The 19,590-nt window shown below is 38.4% G+C and overlaps 1 protein-coding gene and 1 pseudogene across 4 annotated transcripts in view; one reads left to right on the forward strand and one right to left on the reverse strand.

The window, feature by feature from the left end:
• LOC139752677 (unconventional myosin-IXb-like) overlaps positions 1 to 19,590 on the reverse strand; it is a 186,465-nt gene that overhangs the window by 80,094 nt on the left and 86,781 nt on the right. For all 4 annotated transcript variants that reach the window (XM_071668453.1, XM_071668454.1, XM_071668451.1 and 1 more), the window contains exons 13-15: positions 14,306 to 14,423; positions 11,570 to 11,704; positions 1,596 to 1,753 (exon numbers count right to left, since the gene is read on the reverse strand). In XM_071668453.1, coding sequence (XP_071524554.1) covers positions 1,596 to 1,753; positions 11,570 to 11,704; positions 14,306 to 14,423 — 411 coding nt within the window. The remainder of the gene's footprint in view (positions 1 to 1,595; positions 1,754 to 11,569; positions 11,705 to 14,305; positions 14,424 to 19,590) is intronic.
• LOC139752680 (translocon-associated protein subunit gamma pseudogene) lies at positions 14,430 to 18,066 on the forward strand (annotated as a pseudogene).

Here is a 19,590-nt window from a genome sequence, read left to right on the forward strand (position 1 = left end):
ATGGACTCTTCTGAAGTGAGAAGTTCCCTCATAAGACCATACTCCTTTTCATCCACTGATGATGTTCAATCTAACTGAAGGTGAACTTTCACATGAGGTGTAACCCCAAGCTGGTAGTCTAGTACAATCAATGTAAACAATGACACTTTACATTTGTCCCTGACATTACCTTGCTAAGGTGGGATAGCAAATAGTTCCAACAATGTTATATGGTTGCAATGCATGGGATATACATAGGGTTGTACAGAGGAGGATGGATGTGTTGGATATGAAATGTTTGAGGACAATATGTGGTGTGAGGTGGTTCAACTGAGTAAGCAATGAAAGGTAAGAGAGAGGTGTGCAAATAAAAAGAGTGTGGTTGAGAGAACAGAAGAGGGTGTGTTGAAATACTTTGGGTATATGGAGAAAATGAGTGAGGAAAGAATGACAAAGAGGATATATGCATCAGAGGTGGAGGGAACAAGGAGAAGCAGGAGACCAAAGTGGAGGTGGAAGGATGGAGTGAAAAAGATTTTGAGCAATCTGGGCCTGAACATACAGGAGGGTGAGAGGCATGCAAGGAATGGAGTGAATTGGAACGATGTGGTATACCGGGTCGACATGCTATCAATGGACTGAACCAGGGGAAGTGAAACATCTGGGGAAAACCATGGAAAGGTTTGTGGGGCCTGGATATGGATATGAAGCCAAGGTTTTGGTGCATTACCATAACAGCTAAAGACTTAGTGTGAACAAATGTGACCTTTTTTCTGTTTTCCTGGCGTTACCATGCTGAAGCAGGGAGTAGCGATGCTGTTTCCTGTGGGGCTGGGTAGTGCACCAGTGTAATGCACCAAAACCACAGCTCCCTATCCACATCCAGGCCCCACAGACCTTTTTGTGGTTTACTCTAGACGTTTCACATGCCCTGGTTCAGTCCATCAACAGCATGTCAACCACAGTATACCACATCATTCCAATTCACTTTATTCCTTGCACACCTCTCACCCTCCTGTATTTTCAGGCCCCGATTGCTCAAAATCTTTTTCACTCCATCCTCAATTCAGTCTCCTGCTTCTCCGTGTTCCCTCCACCTCTGACACATATATCCTCTTTGTAAACCTTTCCTCATTCATTATCTCCATATGTCTAAACCATTTCAACATACCCTCTTCGGCTCTCTCAACCACTCTTTTTATTATCATACATCTCTCTTACCCTTTCATTACTTACTCCATTAAACCACCTCATCTTATGTTGTCCTCAAACATTTCATTTCCAACACATCCATCCTCCACAATACAACCCTTTTTATAGCCCATGCCTTGCAACCATATAAAACTGTTGGAACTACTATTCCTTCACACATATCCTTGAGGATAAGGGATAAAGAATACTGCCCACGAATTCCCTGCATGTCATAGAAGGCAACTAAGAGGGGCAGAAGCAGGTGGTTGGAAATCCTCCCTTCCTGTATTACTTTTCAGAAGGAAGAACAATACATGGAGCCAAGTGAAAAATTTTCCATCTAAGGCTCTGTCATCTGTTTTAGAAACTACCTCACTCATGCAGGATATGATGAGCAAGTATGAAAAAAATATATATAAACATACCTTAATAAGCCCTTTGGTAGGAGTATTCTGTAATGATGAATGAATTCATCATATGTGAGTCGAACATTGAAGCCTGCTTGCCTTATCCGAACAGTTTCCAACATGCCTGTATATCTCAGCTGTCGCATTACCATCTCATCACCAAATACATTGGGCTCCTGTGATGGTAAATAAGAAAAACTTTATGACTGGCAAAATCTAACAGCACTGCATTAATCAGTGTGAAGTATGAACACATCACTATGCATTCTGTGGTAGCCTTTACTATCATTTAGGGCAACTTTCAGAACTTTAACAGTGTAAGTATTCTTTTTTAAATAAAATTACTCCTAATCAAAACATTTACATCTAGTTTACAGAGAAACACTATCAAATACAAGTTTCCAAAAATAATACATTGTAAACCTCAATTCTATTTTCAATTTAACTTTTATCAAGACTATGAAGCTCTTTTGAAAAATAATCCTTTGAAAGAGAATGCAATGCAAAATTAATTGCAACTCTTTAGACAAGTGTCCATTATCAATTTAGAAGGTAAACCCATCAACAACCCAGGAAATGCAAAATAGGGACTTTGTTGTAGATTCTGCAAGTATATATATATATATATATATATATATATATATATATATATATACTCAAGGGTAAAGGGGAAGAGTGGTTTGGGAATGTCTTGGGAGTAAAGTCAGGGGTTAGTGAGAGAACAAGAGCAAGGGAAGGAGTAGCAGTACTCCTGAAACAGGAGTTGTGGAAGTATGTGATAGAATGTAAGAAAGTAAATTCTCGATTAATATGGGTAAAACTGAAAGTTGATGGAGAGAGATGGGTGATTATTGGTGCATATGCACTGGGCATGAGAAGAAAGATCATGAGAGGCAAGTGTTTTGGGAGCAGCTGAATGAGTGTGTTAGTGGTTTTGATGCACGAGACCGGGTTATAGTGATGGGTGATTTGAATGCAAAGGTGAGTAATGTGGCAGTTGAGGGAATAATTGGTATACATGGGGTGTTCAGTGTTGTAAATGGAAATGGTGAAGAGCTTGTAGATTTATGTGCTGAAAAAGGACTGATGATTGGGAATACCTGGTTTAAAAAGCGAGATATACATAAGTATACTTATGTAAGTAGGAGAGATGGCCAGAGAGCGTTATTGGATTACGTGTTAATTGACAGGCGCGCGAAAGAGAGACTTTCGGATGTTAATGTGCTGAGAGGTGCAACTGGAGGGATGTCTGATCATTATCTTGTGGAGGCTAAGGTGAAGATTTGTATGGGTTTTCAGAAAAGAAGAGTGAATGTTGGAGTGAAGAGGGTGGTGAGAGTAAGTGAGCTTGGGAAGGAGACTTGTGTGAGGAAGTACCAGGAGAGACTGAGTACAGAATGGAAAAAGGTGAGAACAATGGAAGTAAGGGGAGTGGGGGAGGAATGGGATGTATTTAGGGAATCAGTGATGGATTGCGCAAAAGATGCTTGTGGCATGAGAAGAGTGGGAGGTGGGTTGATTAGAAAGGGTAGTGAGTGGTGGGATGAAGAAGTAAGACTATTAGTGAAAGAGAAGAGAGAGGCATTTGGACGATTTTTGCAGGGAAAAAATGCAACTGAGTGGGAGATGTATAAAAGAAAGAGACAGGAGGTCAAGAGAAATGTGCAAGAGGTGAAAAAAAGGGCAAATGAGAGTTGGGGTGAGAGACTATCAGTAAATTTTAGGGAGAATAAAAAGATGTTCTGGAAGGAGGTAAATAAAGTGCGTAAGACAAGGGAGCAAATGGGAACTTCAGTGAAGGGCGCAAATGGGGAGGTGATAACAAGTAGTGGTGATGTGAGAAGGAGATGGAGTGAGTATTTTGGTTTGTTGAATGTGTTTGATGATAGAGTGGCAGATATAGGGTGTTTTGGTCGAGGTCGTGTGCAAAGTGAGAGGGTTAGGGAAAATGATTTGGTAAACAGAGAAGAGGTAGTGAAAGCTTTGCGGAAGATGAAAGCCGGCAAGGCAGCAGGTTTGGATGGTATTGCAGTGGAATTTATTAAAAAAGGGGGTGACTGTATTGTTGACTGGTTGGTAAGGTTATTTAATGTATGTATGACTCATGGTGAGGTGCCTGAGGATTGGCGGAATGCGTGCATAGTGCCATTGTACAAAGGCAAAGGGGATAAGAGTGAGTGCTCAAATTACAGAGGTATAAGTTTGTTGAGTTAACGTAAGGGTAAAAGAGATGTGTGGAAATAAAAAGAGCGTGGTTGAGAGAGCAGAAGAGGGTGTTTTGAAATGGTTTGGGCACATGGAGAGAATGAGTGAGGAGAGATTGACCAAGAGGATATATGTGTCGGAGGTGGAGGGAACGAGGAGAAGAGGGAGACCAAATTGGAGGTGGAAAGATGGAGTGAAAAAGATTTTGTGTGATCGGGGCCTGAACATGCAGGAGGGTGAAAGGAGGGCAAGAAATAGAGTGAATTGGAGTCATGTGGTATACAGGGGTTGACGTGCTGTCAGTGGATTGAAGCAAGGCATGTGAAGCGTCTGGGGTAAACCATGGAAAGCTGTGTAGGTATGTATATTTGCGTGTGTGGACGTGTGTATGTACATGTGTATGGGGGGGGGGGTTGGGCCATTTCTTTCGTCTGTTTCCTTGCGCTACCTCGCAAACGCGGGAGACAGCGACAAAGTATAAAAAAAAAAAAAAAAAAAAAAAAAAGTTTGTTGAGTATTCCTGGTAAATTATATGGGAGGGTATTGATTGAGAGGGTGAAAGCATGTACAGAGCATCAGATTGGGGAAGAGCAGTGTGGTTTCAGAAGTGGTAGAGGATGTGTGGATCAGGTGTTTGCTTTGAAGAATGTATGTGAGAAATACTTAGAAAAGCAAATGGATTTGTATGTAGCATTTATGGATCTGGAGAAGGTATATGACAGAGTTGATAGAGATGCTCTGTGGAAGGTATTAAGAATATATGGTGTGGGAGGAAAGTTGTTAGAAGCAGTGAAAAGTTTTTATCGAGGATGTAAGGCATGTGTACGTGTAGGAAGAGAGGAAAGTGATTGGTTCTCAGTGAATGTAGGTCTGCGGCAGGGGTGTGTGATGTCTCCATGCTTGTTTAATTTGTTTATGGATGGGGTTGTTAGGGAGGTAAATGCAAGAGTTTTGGAAAGAGGGGCAAGTATGAAGTCTGTTGGGGATGAGAGAGCTTGGAAAGTGAGTCAGTTGTTGTTCGCTGATGATACAGCGCTGGTGGCTGATTCATGTGAGAAACTGCAGAAGCTGGTGACTGAGTTTGGTAAAGTGTGTGGAAGAAGAAAGTTAAGAGTAAATGTGAATAAGAGCAAGGTTATTAGGTACAGTAGGGTTGAGGGTCAAGTCAATTCGGAGGTGAGTTTGAATGGAGAAAAACTGGAGGAAGTGAAGTGTTTTAGATATCTGGGAGTGGATCTGGCAGCGGATGGAACCATGGAAGCGGAAGTGGATCATAGGGTGGGGGAGGGGGCGAAAATTCTGGGGGCCTTGAAGAATGTGTGGAAGTCGAGAACATTATCTCGGAAAGCAAAAATGGGTATGTTTGAAGGAATAGTGGTTCCAACAATGTTGTATGGTTGCGAGGCGTGGGCTATGGATAGAGTTGTGCGCAGGAGGATGGATGTGCTGGAAATGAGATGTTTGAGGACAATGTGTGGTGTGAGGTGGTTTGATCGAGTGAGTAACGTAAGGGTAAGAGAGATGTGTGGAAATAAAAAGAGCGTGGTTGAGAGAGCAGAAGAGGGTGTTTTGAAGTGGTTTGGGCACATGGAGAGAATGAGTGAGGAAAGATTGACCAAGAGGATATATGTGTCGGAGGTGGAGGGAACGAGGAGAAGAGGGAGACCAAATTGGAGGTGGAAAGATGGAGTGAAAAAGATTTTGTGTGATCGAGGCCTGAACATGCAGGAGGGTGAAAGGAGGGCAAGGAATAGAGTGAATTGGAGCGATGTGGTATACCGGGGTTGACGTGCTGTCAGTGGATTGAATCAAGGCATGTGAAGCGTCTGGGGTAAACCATGGAAAGTTCTGTAGGTATGTATATTTGCGTGTGGGACGTATGTATATACATGTGTATGGGGGGGGTTGGGCCATTTCTTTCGTCTGTTTCCTTGCGCTACCTCGCAAACGCGGGAGACAGCGACAAAGTATAAAAAAAAAAAAAAAATATATATATATATATATATATATATATATATATATATTATCCCTGGGGATAGGGGATTAAGAATACTTCCCACGTATTCCCTGCGTGTCGTAGAAGGCGACTAAAAGGGGAGGGAGCGGGGGGCTGGAAATCCTCCCCTCTCGTTTTTTTTTTTTAATTTTCCAAAAGAAGGAACAGAGAAGGGGGCCAGGTGAGGATATTCCCTCAGAGGCCCAGTCCTCTGTTCTTAACGCTACCTTGCTAATGTGGGAAATGGCGAATAGTTTGAAAGAAAGAAAATATATATATATATCTATTTATTTATTTTGCTTTGGCGCTCTCCCGCGTTAGCGAGGTAACGCAAAGAAACAGATGAAAGAATGGCCCAACCCACCCACATACACATGTATATACATACACGTCCACACACGCAAATATACATACCTATACATCTCAATGTATACACATATGTACACACACAGACATATACATATATACACATGTACATAATTCATACTGTCTGCCTTTATTCATTCCCATCGCCACCCCACCACACATGAAATAAACAACCCCCTCCCCCCTCATGTGCGCGAGGTAGCACTAGGAAGACAACAAAGGCCCATTTGTTCACACTCAGTCTCTAGGTGTCATGTAATAATGCACCAAAACCACAGCTCCCTTTCCACATCCAGGCCCCATAGAACTTTCCATGGTTTACCCCAGACGCTTCACATGCCCTGGTTCAATCCATTGACAGCACATCGACCCCGGTATACCACATCATTCCAATTCACTCTATTCCTTGCCGACTTTCACCCTCCTGCATGTTCAGGCCCCGATCACACAAAATCTTTTTCACTCCATCTTTCCACCTCCAATTTGGTCTCCCACTTCTCCTCGTTCCCTCCACCTCTGACACATATATCCTCTTGGTCAATCTTTCCTCACTCATTCTCTCCATGTGACCAAACCATTGCAAAACACCCTCTTCTGCTCTCTCAACCACACTCATTTTATTACCACACATCTCTCTTACCCTTTCATTACTTACTCGATCAAACCACCTCACACCACATATTGTCCTCAAACATCTCATTTCCAGCACATTCACCCTCCTCCGCACAACTCTTATCTATAGCCCATGTCTCGAAACCATATAACATTGTCAGAACCACTATTCTTTCAAACATACCCATTTTTGCTTTCCGAGATAACGTTCTCACCTTCCACACATTTTTCAACGCTCCCAGAAATTTTGCCCCCTCCCTCACTCGATGACTCACTTCTGCTTCCATGGTTCCATCCGCTGCTAAATCCACTACCAGATATCTAAAACAATTTACTTCCTCCAGTTTTTCTCCATTCGAACTTGCCTCCCAATTGACTTGTAATTCAATCCTACTGTACCTAATAACCTTGCTCTTATTCTCATTTACTCTCAGCTTTCTTCTTTCACACACTTTACCAAACTCAGTCACCAGCTTCTGCAGTTTCTCACACGAATCAGCCACCAGCGCTGTATCATCAGTGAACAACTGACTCACTTCCCAAGCTCTCTCATCCACAACAGACTGCATACTTGCCCCTCTCTCCAAAACTCTTGCATTCACCTCCCTAACAACCCCATCCATAAACAAATTAAACAACCATGGAGACATCACACACCCCTGCCACAAACCAACATTCACTGAGAGCCAATCACTTTCGTCCTACTTGTACACATGCCTTACATCCTCGATAAAAACTTTTCACTGCTTCTAATAACTTGCCTCCCATACAAGTTATTCTTAATACCTTCCACAGAGCATCTCTATCAACTCTATCATATGCCTTCTCCAGATCCATAAATGCTACATACAAATCCATTTACTTTTCTAAGTATTTCTCACATACATTCTTCAAAACAAACACCTGATCCACACATCCTCTACCACTTCTGAAACCACATTGCTCTTCCCCAATCTGACACTCTGTACATGCCTTCACCCTCTCAATCAATACCCTCCCATATAATTTCCCAGGAATACTTAACAAACTTATACCTCTGTAATTTGAACACTCACCTTTATCCCCCTTTGCCTTTGTACAGTGGCATTATGCAAGCATTCCACCAATCCTCAGGTACCTCATCATGAGTCATACATACATTAAATAACCTTACCAACCAGTCAACAACACAGTCATCCCCTTTTTTTAATAGATTCCACTGCAATACCATCCAAACCCGCCGTCTTGCCGGTTTTCATCTTCTGCAAAGCTTTTACTACCTCATCTCTGTTTACTAAATCATTCTCCCTAACCCTCTCACTTTGCACACGACCTCGACCAAAACACCCTATATCTGCCACTCTATCATCAAACACATTCAACAAACCTTCAAAATACTCACTCCATCTCCTTCTCACATCACCTCTACTTGTTATCACCTCTCCATTTGCCCCCTTCACTGATGTTCCCATTTGTTCCCTTGTCTTACGCACTTTATTTACCTCCTTCCAAAACATCTTTTTGTTCTCCCTAAAATTTAATGATACTCTCTCACCCCAACTCTCATTTGCCCTCTTTTTCACCTCTTGCACCTTTCTCTTGACCTCATGCCTCTTTCTTTTATACATCTCCCAGTCATTTGCATTATTTCCCTGCAAAAATCGTCCACATGCCTCTCTCTTCTTTCACTAATAATCTTACTTCTTCATCCCACCACTCACTACCCTTTCTAATCTGCCCACCTCCCACGCTTCTCATGCCACAAGCATCTTTTGCGCAAGCCATCACTGCTTCCCTAAATACATCCCATTCCTTCCCCACTCCCCTTACATCCTTTGTTCTCACCTTTTTCCATTCTGTACTCAGTCTCTTCTGGTACTTCCTCACACAAGTCTCCTTCCCAAGCTCACTTACTCTCATCACTTTCTTCACCCCAACATTCTCTCTTCTTTTCTGAAAACCTCTACAAATTTTCACCTTCGCCTCCACAAGATTATGATCAGACATCCCTCCAGTTGCACGTCTCAGCATATTAACATCCAAAAGTCTCTCTTTCGCGCACCCATCAATTAACGCGTAATCCAATAACGCTCTCTGGCCATCTCTCCTACTTACATACGTATACTTATGTATATCTCTCTTTTTAAACCAGGTATTCCCAATCACCAGTCCTTTTTCAGCACATAAATCTACAAGTTCTACACCATTTCCTATGAGTCCACAGGGAAAATGAAACATGATAAGTTCCCAAGTGCACTTTCGTATAATAATCACATCATCAGGGGAGATACAAGAAAGAAATATAAGTCAACTGATATACAATGAAGAGACGTAGCTAGGACGCCACTTGGTAAAGTATTAATATTACAGCAGAATATGGGATATCAGAGCCAATGATTACACTCTTAAAAATACTCTGAGACATCTACAGAGTCATGTAAATTTTGTTTTGATATTTCTCACAGTTTAGTGCAAATGTGAATAAAACACTGAATTAGAAAAATGTTGTATCTCAGACATAGAAAGACGCTGGTATAACAAGTTGCAATGTAAGTAGATCCACGTGTTATGAACATTACACTTACTATTCAACATAAAATTTGGTCTCATTTCAATTTAATGAAAAAAAAGGAATATTACTAAAAAATCATCAATAAGTCTGCTGTAATAAAAAAAAGCCCACCTAAAACACTTGTTTTTGTACTGATACATGAGAGGAACAGAGACATCATTTGGACTGATTTCTTAGTTAACCTTTTTATCTAGAATTAAAATTTCAATGGATGACCTAAAAATGAGCCATCTTCTGCCAAGAAATGAGAGTATATGTACCTTATTGAGTTTTAAAAGAATTCAAACCATGTGCTTTAAAGTATAAAAGTATTGTGTTAATCTGGTTCTTCACAACGGCAAATGGGAGGAAACAAGAAAATTGAGAAATAAATTTTTTTTCTGACTTAAAAACAACCTAATAAGAATAGTGATGAAATTATGAGACGATGTAAACCAAATCCAGTGATTCAATTCAGACATTGATACCCCCCCGAACCACAGCCAGGGACCGTTACCAGACATGTCAGTACTGAATCAAGCTGGATGTTTCACATATTGCTATTTTCTGCATTACTTCTATGTAAAACAAGAAGCACACAAGGGTGGCGTATCATGGCATTCTGGTCAAAATAACTTTCATTTTCTTAAACATTACCCCACCCCTTTCTAAAATAGCATGCAGGAATGACTCTGTATTGGGTTTGCATTTTGCACTCTCCTCTGCAAAAACAACAAAGACACCATCACTTAAATGTGCAAAGCATTGATGATTTATATCATGTTGTATCTGAAAGGATCAACAAAATAAGTTATTCTGATATTAGGTGGCAACACAACTGCCGTACTTCTACCAACACAGATGCTTTGTAATCAGAAGTTATGATTTACTGCATCACCATACTATGCCAATACAATTATGTAATTATTGGAGTAACCACTAGTTTTTAAAATACAAAATCACACATTACTAACATCTTAACGAAATTTTTTGGCTGACCATCCAACTTTTCCATTCCATCTTCATTTTTTCTTCTTTAAAGCCCTTTGACATTTGCTTTTTGGGATATGACAAACTTCTTTGTCTGATTAGAACTCTTTTCTGTAACTCTCAACCTTAGGATTTTGCTAACAAGAGTTATAAGGCTTCTTAACATTCCCATCAGAAAAAAGTTCAATAAACAATCACCTTCAAAAAGACATGCTAGGAACCTAGAATACAATGAAAGAATTGAACTAAGCATGGATCAAGGTGGATATATGCAATAAGATGGGAGGAGCACTCCAACATACAAGCTTCTTGTAAACTCTATACAGAACTTTAAATCTTCCCAGCTACTGGAGCTCTCAACTGGGAGGAGCACTCCAACATACAAGCTTCTTGTAAACTCTATACAGAACTTTAATTCTTCCCAGCTACTGGAGCTCTCAATACATTTCCAATACCCTTCCCATGCATGACTCAGTCTTAAATTTCAGCTTTTCCACTACCATCCTTACTTTTCATCATTCCCAAATACCTAACACCATTAATCACTTCTGATTCTTCTTCATTCAATCTGACTTTAGCCTGTGATAGTACATACCTTTAAAAAATGAGAGGCCTTGCTCTTACTCCCATTTACCTGCAACATCCTCAACAAATATGCAGCAAGAAACCAATGTATGATTCTACCCAATTCATTCTCCAATTCATCAAACTGAACTGCAACATCTGCATATAATAACTGTGTTTGCTTTTATTATGTTCTGCAATACACAGATATCACCCCAACTCAATCTCAAGAGGAGAAAAAATGGAGGGAAGGGAACAATGCACAGCTATAATACAATCCCAGCACTTCCCAATGCCCTTCCCTATGAACATAATCTTATCATGCACCTTTTCTAACGCCATAATGTGGCTTTCTCTGTTTTCATTTCTAACTTTCTTAACTATATGCATTAGAGCAAAGATCTGGTCTACACAAGCTCCCAACTTCCTTAATCCACTGTACATTATTCTTCACTTGTAAAGGGCTCACTAATCCTTCTATACACCATATCAAGTAGTTTTAGAAGTCAATTTTTTGTAATTCTTTAAACTTCATTTACATTAGCATTACACAAATCATTCACTGTCTTCATTTGGTCATTAGATAAATGATATACCCATCTTTCAAATTCACTAACATCTCAAGCTTTTCCAGTTTTTATGCACTCTCCTGCATTCTCACTAACCACAACAGAGTACATTCAATCACTCTAACATACTGGAAACAAAATTTTCCCACGGGTCATCTACCTTGTTCGCATTACTTTTGATGCATCTGATGAAGAATGGGTTGGCGGTGTTGAGAGCTTCCATAAGCGTCTGGAGGGAAAGCTGGAATTGACCTGTCACAGTGTGCGGTGGCTTACGGGATCCAGGCATCCGACCCTAGAAAGATTTACATAGGCCAATACATCAATCAAAACGAATATCATAAGATAAGTTCTAATGATGAAAGGAAGGAAATATCATCCATCAAAACTGTTTTCCCTATCTAAAATATGTTACAAGGAATTTTCCATTAGGTTAGCAAGCCTATTTTGAAAGGGAGAAGGCTAATGCATTAATATGCAGCTATTAAAAAATCTTTCATAATCAATAATTTGCAAAATTCAGTAGCACAAAGACTTGAAGTCACTAAAATTTATTGCCATTATAAAATTGGTAAAATGATAGAAAGATCTTACAATTCAAATCTTATAGCATGGAAAACACAAATCATTTAGAAATATTTGGACATCAAAGGCCTTGGTCTTCCATAATCAGTGCTGACTTGCCTAAACTTCATAGTTCTACCAACTGGTAAAACTAAAGTTTAGCAAACTCCCAGTCTGCATCAGTCAAATGATCTTAATGCTTACACACTAGTTTTCACAGCCGAAGACGCCACTGCTCCAACACCAGTGAAATGGAATGGGGAGGAGGTTTTAGAAAACAATGATATATCCATAAAAGACATTAACAGGAAACTAAATGGTCTTGAACCATGCAAGTCTCATGGTCCTGATGAAATTTCCCATTTTGTGCAAACTTCATCTGCCTATCTATATCCCTGAAGGCCATTCCCTTTGGTAACTCCCTCAAGGAGACACCATGGCAAAAGTCTCCATAACTGGTGAACTCCAAACTCTCAAAGAAAGGAGACCAGGAACAAGCACTGAAGTACAGAGTGTGGTCTGTCAGGTTCTTGAAAAGATAATTGGAAAGCAGATGGGTGACTTTCTACAAAGGAGAGATTACCTAGGAAATACCATGGTTTCAGGAAAGGAGGTCATGTGTAACAAATCTCTTAGATTTCTAGGAGAGATTAAGCTCTGTCTTAACCAAATGAGAAGGCTGGGTTTATATCTGGACTGTCAGAAAGAACTCGACACTTTACTGCATGAGAGGCTGATTAAGAATCTGGATTATATAGCAGGAATAAGGGGGAGACTCCCTTAAACCACAGAAGAATACCTCAGTAGAACGGAACAAAGGATGCATGTCAGAGGAGCCTTCTCCAAATGGGCTGAGGCAACCAGTGGAGTACCACAGGGTTCTGTTCTAGGACCATTACTCTTCTTGATCTAAGTAAATGACTTGCCTGAGGATAAAGAGACCTGCCTAAATATGTTTGCAGATGATGCAAAGGCCAAAAGGGAAGTGAAAAAAAAAAAAGGATAATTGCATTAACCTACAAGAGGACCTACAGAGACTAAAGGATGGTCTGATACATCTTTGATAAAATTCAACCACAGCAAATGTAATGACAAAAGAGTGAAAGAAGACCTTAATATGATTGTCATAAAGTACGATATAAGCATGAGGAGAAGGACTTGCGGGTTGAAATAATTCCTTAATGGTAACCAAAGACCCATATTAGGAGAATAAATAAATATGAATACATCATCTGCAAGCAAATATTAGAGTAAGTTTTCAAGTACATGTATAAGTAAATACTTTCTAAGCACCTGAAGAAATACAAAAAGATAACAGAGAAGTTACAAGGAATGGTAACAAAAATGGCACCAGAATTAAGAGAGCTAACTTTACAGGGAAAGGCTAGAAGCTTTAAATCTGCCCACCTTTAGAGAAAGAGTAATGGGTTACTTGCTCACCTTTAAATTTTTAAAACATTCTAATGTCACTAAGAGTGAACAGTTCTTCAAGATATATTAGAACAAAGCATCCATAAGACATGATAAGAAGTTACACAAGAAACTTGTTAAAAAAAGATGTAAAGAAGTGCTTTTATTGTACAAGTGGTGGATGAATGGAATAAAATTACTGAGGATATGATTAAGGCAGACAACATATATAAATCTAAAAGTTATATAATAGTATAGAAAGTTCCAAAGATGGGGCCAAATGAGTGTAAAACTCCCTCCCTATGCAACACAAATAAGAAATAGGTAATCATCTTCAATTCATGAAACACTGAGCATAATTCTGTGCAACCCTGTCTTTACCAGCCTGTTGGGTTGAGGTTAGGCACTCCACTTCTGTAAGATGAACTGTTATAAAAGATGAATATCTACAAATACTTTATCCACCCTATATAAATGGGAATGAAATTATCAAACAAAATTATTATCAATTTCATAATCATTCCATTCCAGGATCCCCATTGTAGGGCTCCTGATGCTTCAAGGCTGCACTTCACACAGGAGCAAGAAAATGATGGACACTTGAGCAAGACTTTCGGCACTACTTTCTGTCCTGAAAATGAAACAGCCTCACCAAAGATGACTTTTTTGTTACATTAACCACTTGCAAACAGAGTTCGGTAACACTTGGGTATGTATATAGAAGTAATGCAAAAATATGTCAGTTGATTAGTCAGAATTTGCAATGCTTCTAATTTTTCCAGTTGATTTAACAAACAGCAGCCACCCAAATTTGTATGGTATCTGAGAGATTTCCATTGATGAATTACTGCAAAAACTTTGATTCAATTTGCTTTCATGCTATTCTTCAATAAAAGTTAAAAATGAGTTCCAAGCAACAAACCTGTGAAGTAAGTGACTGAGTTCTCTGGGCCAATGCCTTTACAGTTTTGAGGTTCTTCTGGTGCCGTGGGCCATGTGAACGTGAACGAGATCGACTATGACGGGTTTTCCGTAGACGGCTGGAAAGGTAACAAATTTTCCTTTAAATAAAAATAATTCAAACAACAATACTTACAAACTCTTAAGACAAAAACTTTCTCTTAAAGAATATCTTAAGTCTGAGATCTAATGCACTTCCCTTGATTTACAAAATCCTAGCCAGAAAGAAAGTGCCTTTTAATTTTACTAATATAGTATAAAATCTATCAAATACTACTTACAAAAACATTACATGACTCCAAACCCATTTCCAAAATTTATACAAATCATTATTTCACATTCATATTCACATTGCAACAAATTTGTGGACTATGTGACATCTACAATGGGATATTTCAAACCCATGCTTAGATAATCAAATTCTTTTCAGTCTCACAATTAATTCTTGTAATGTACATAAATAATTACTCACTTCATAGACCAATAAAATAAGAACAAAAGTTTTTATGCATTATATAAGTGACTGCCAGAGTGGATGTAAGCGAATAAGGCAATTTCTTCATCTGTTCCAGACACTACCTTAGTAATGAAGGAAATGACAAACAAGTATGATGCCTACAAATATGGTGACCAAGGGCAAGTTAACCAAGGAGAAGGAGCTGCTCCTACAAGATCTTAGTAGAAATGTGTCCAAGAAGAGCTCCATTATATTCTACTTCAACACATTAATTGCTTCAGCTATTCCCATTAGGCTGTTCTGACACATACATAAGAGAGACCCACTGTTATCTGCTTGCTTTGGCATATATGAACACAAAACTTGTCCTGAAGTGCTAAGTTAAACAAAAGGTTGAGGATGCAGTAACCCATCAGTTATGCATAAATTGTCTGACAACGAGAAAATGGGCAAGAAGAAAAAGGACGAAAAGGTGTTATGGAAGATGAGTAAGATAACAGAGGCTGAGGCTATGACTTTCTCCTTGTTCTACAACAACACACTCTTCTTGATGCTGATTGTTGTCAGATCTTTCTTCGTATTCAGGTTCATGCTATCAGCATACAACTATGTGTTTAGCACCCTGGGGACTACTGGCATGATTGCTTTGTTCTCCACCAGCACCCAATAAGACAGAGACTTTGACCGATGATACCCCTAGCTGATGTGATGGTTTTCCATTGTGATAATAGTCTGCTTTTCTTACTCATTGTAGGGCAGTTATTTTTTAAGTTATTCGAGAAACTATTGTTTTTTCACTGAATTATGATAAAAAAAAAATCTTAAATTTGGGTGAGAAATGTCCCTGTTCGTATGGTCAGGGTTATATTGTACAGTATTCAAGTTGTAAGCACACAATCATGTGCAGGTATGAATGTGCACACCTTGTCTCTTCATTTCTGATAACATCTTCATTTATCAGTCAGAATTCAGAGATTGGGATATATACAAATACATTTGTTTTTGTTATACGCTTTGAGTGATAATTAAAGTTTGGCTTCATGCATATACTTTAATCTAATGAAGCAGTACAGGAGCTTTTAGACGATGAGATGAAGTAATTCGCAAATTACAGAACTTAACTGACGTAACTGCAACTGACTGCCCCCACAAGAAATTGGATAGTGCATGAAAATATGTCCTTAAAACTTACAATTTTAAAGTGACAAAGTGTAATGCTGAAGGCTGTTATATACTATCAATATACATGTGTGCAAAAAGTAATCCTATGGAAAATACCAAACACAGATTGTTAGATGCCCTAAGTGATGAAGAAGAACACTTACCCAATGAGTCACTTGGTGAGGAAAGTGAAGACGAATCATATGAGAAATGTTAGGAAATAAGCGACAAGAGTGATTTTTGCAGAAATACATAGAGAGGAGGAGAAGGAGGAAGGCCATCACAGGAAGCATACCCACTAACCTTGTACTACAGAAGAAGTTACATAACAAATGCACCTAATTTTCACTCACGTTATCCAAAGATGATGGAAGAACTTTGGTAAGAGATGAGGAGCTGGAATATTTTCAAAGAAAAAATATCTAGGTTCTCCCCACATATGCGAGCCAATCACCATCCTCAAACTATTTTTAGTGTGAATAACGTAATATTTTTACATATATTTATGTTACTCACCATCAGCGCTCTGCCTGTGCATGAAATAAGAGTAAGTGCAATTCTGAGATCATGATAAAGAAACAAAACCATCAATATCCTCACATGTGTGAACCACTCTCCCTCTTTACACTGTTATTTGGTGTGAGCTGTGTAATGCCTAAGTATATTCATGTCAAACACCAACAATTCTCTACCTAATGTATATAACGAGTGCACAAATTCAAGAGAAGCGGAGAAACATCATGTCCTCTCTTATCGGGAGCCGTTCGAGGTGTCATCATCTACAACCCCTCCATTCATCACTCACAAAGGACCTGGCCAACACAAAAGTATTTCTAAAACTTTCTGTATATCTGTATATATCTGTATATATACATTGGTTGGTAATCGATAATTTGTACATTAAAAACTTTTGCACTTTTTTATTCTGTGTACACCATGACAGGTTTTCCAAATCTTGCAAAAAAATTTTTGCATCCCTATAGAGAGAGAAGCAAGCGCAAAGTATTCTAAAATAAAGTTTTAGTTTCCCACAAATTCATTTGTATAATTAAACCCTTCCACTCCACCTGTATGCATACAAGGCCTTGATAGCCTCTCCAACCATATACTTAAAAACAGACATTTCCTGCCATAATCATAAGATTAAATTCTGGGTTAGGATATGTAAGAGTGTGTATGGGTCCATTGGTTCAAAAGGACATAACATGCCCAGCTTCCCTCCAGACATGAGAGAGAGAAATAAATATTATGCATAGGTACTGATGCCATTGCCAAAATGTCCTTACTTCTGCTTTTATGTACATATTATTCTTATCAATGAAATTTACAGAGTATAAGTACATATTCCAGACATCATATTAGTTCAAAAGCAAAATAGTAATCATTCTATCAGTATATATGATAAATAGAAATCATGAAAACAAGCATGATGGCACACTGTTCACTGTTGTTTACAATACTGATGGTACAACTTATCTGTAAACTTTAAAAGGTTAAATTTACTGATATATTGGTTATTTTTCATTCTGTAAGGATAAGAATGCCTTATCACAACTTGAAAAAAGGGTTATATAGAAACCGACAAAGGAAATATTGATAAATGAAAGGGTTAATATAAAACCACCTAAAGTAAAAAAAAAAAAAACGAATTCCATTATAAAATCCATCTGAAGACATCAAAAAGGTCTTAATATAAAATAAAACATCCAACCTGCCTAACTACTGCTAGGAGGGGAAACCAATAGCCAACCATACTATGAGCATTTCTGGAAATGTCTTTTCAAATTTTTACCATGAATCACAGTAAAATAGGTCAGTTTATGCTATAAACAGTATAGCTTTATAACATTATCATGAGAATAAAAAGTAACAGAAAACAATGTACTGACTCAAAATTTACGTTTATATTCAGAACAAACAACACGCTGCTGCAAGTGGTATGATATACAATTTGCCTCATGGTACCAATCCACACAATTGGTTGATCGGTTATTTTGGCTTTTGGCCAATCATCTGTCAGGGTAATTAAGACAGAGTTATTTTGAGCCCACCTCTCAAAAAGCCATAACCACCTTTTTTTTCAGATGTTCAATTCTAGGACCATATATATTCTTAATGCATGTATAAATCATGTAAAAGGAAAAAAAGGAGATGCACAATGGAAAACAATCAAATTGAAAGTAAACAAGATGGCCATATTAGAACAGCTAAAACTTTTAATAAGCATCATACCCAAGGTACCTAAAACCTAATAAACTATGCAAAATTTGGAAGAGCTACTTTTGTGGTACAGCACCTGTAATCATAGGCATGGACAAACTGACAAATTGATATGTGCTAGCTGTACTGGATCACTGGTTTGTATACTGCATTAGAACCTGAAATTGCTGTAATTCTATGAAAATTATGCTTTTATAATACCGTACATATAATGTTAGCAAAAAGGGAGATGGCAAAATAGATAGGCACATGCTTGTACACTGGCTACAATTCATCACATCAAAACTATTTATCATATGATGGCTGAAAGTGCAGCTATTTTCAAGCGATGCATGCAAGCATAAATGCAAATAATGCAATCATTTCAGTTTAAATACAAGAAAAAATGACAAGTATTATATGCTTGCAGCATCTCAAACCTGTATGAAATAAAAAACAACCAGTGCTTCAAATTTCAATGAGTGACTGCAGTGGAAAGACGGATGCGTAAATACAAGCAGATATGTCATATTCTACCAGAAGGAAGCCATGTTCTATCCAATATGTATCATCCCCCACCCCTTTTTCTCTTTGATACTTCAAATCAGTTGAATACAAAAAGGATCTGAACAAGCACTGTTAGACATGCCCGCAAAAAAAAAAAAAAGGGGGTAGGATAAAAAGATGGATAGAAATTATATTGGCTTGCAAGGAAGCCTTATATAACATGCATTAACCATTTTGCCAAATCAAACATAAGCCAAATATGAGAAAAAATGATGCAAACACTTATGAAAACTATGGAAGGATAGAATATCATCATCCACTCTCAAAAATTGCAGCTGCTTGAGAGCTAAAAATATTTTCAACCCTAAATATAATATACAAACTAAATCTCTCATACTATTGCATTCATACAGGAAGCATTACTGTATCAAAAAATCTAGAAACAGATAACATGATATTGAGAAAGAATGTGCACTGTTTAGAGATATAGTCCTTTTAATAACCAATTTTCACACTTTTTAATTAACAATATATTCTACAACAAAGTCATTAATGAAGCACACACATCTTAGCCTTCTAAATATTTCATCCTCGAAAGCACAACTAAAGCAGGAAGTTACAAAAAGTTTTAAGTGTTTATATCATTAAGCGGAGTTCTGCAGCCACCTTATTCTATACAGATCTGGTTACTATGATGGGGCAGTGTCCCTTTCCTGTTTATAAACTTACCGCAGGTGCCAAGACTTATAAAGCCGGCTAATCAAAAGCAAAAACAAAACTATCATTATCACATAGTAATTCCTGGGAAACATTAAGAAGGGTAAGTCAAAACATAGATGGAACCTAATAGAAAAGATAAAATTCATTAAAACAAAATTCAGATCATTCCGCATACATATTTCAATCTTTAGTTAGCTTTAAGA

Source organism: Panulirus ornatus, chromosome 13, assembly GCF_036320965.1.
Source record: "Panulirus ornatus isolate Po-2019 chromosome 13, ASM3632096v1, whole genome shotgun sequence".
NCBI lineage: Eukaryota > Metazoa > Arthropoda > Malacostraca > Decapoda > Palinuridae > Panulirus > Panulirus ornatus.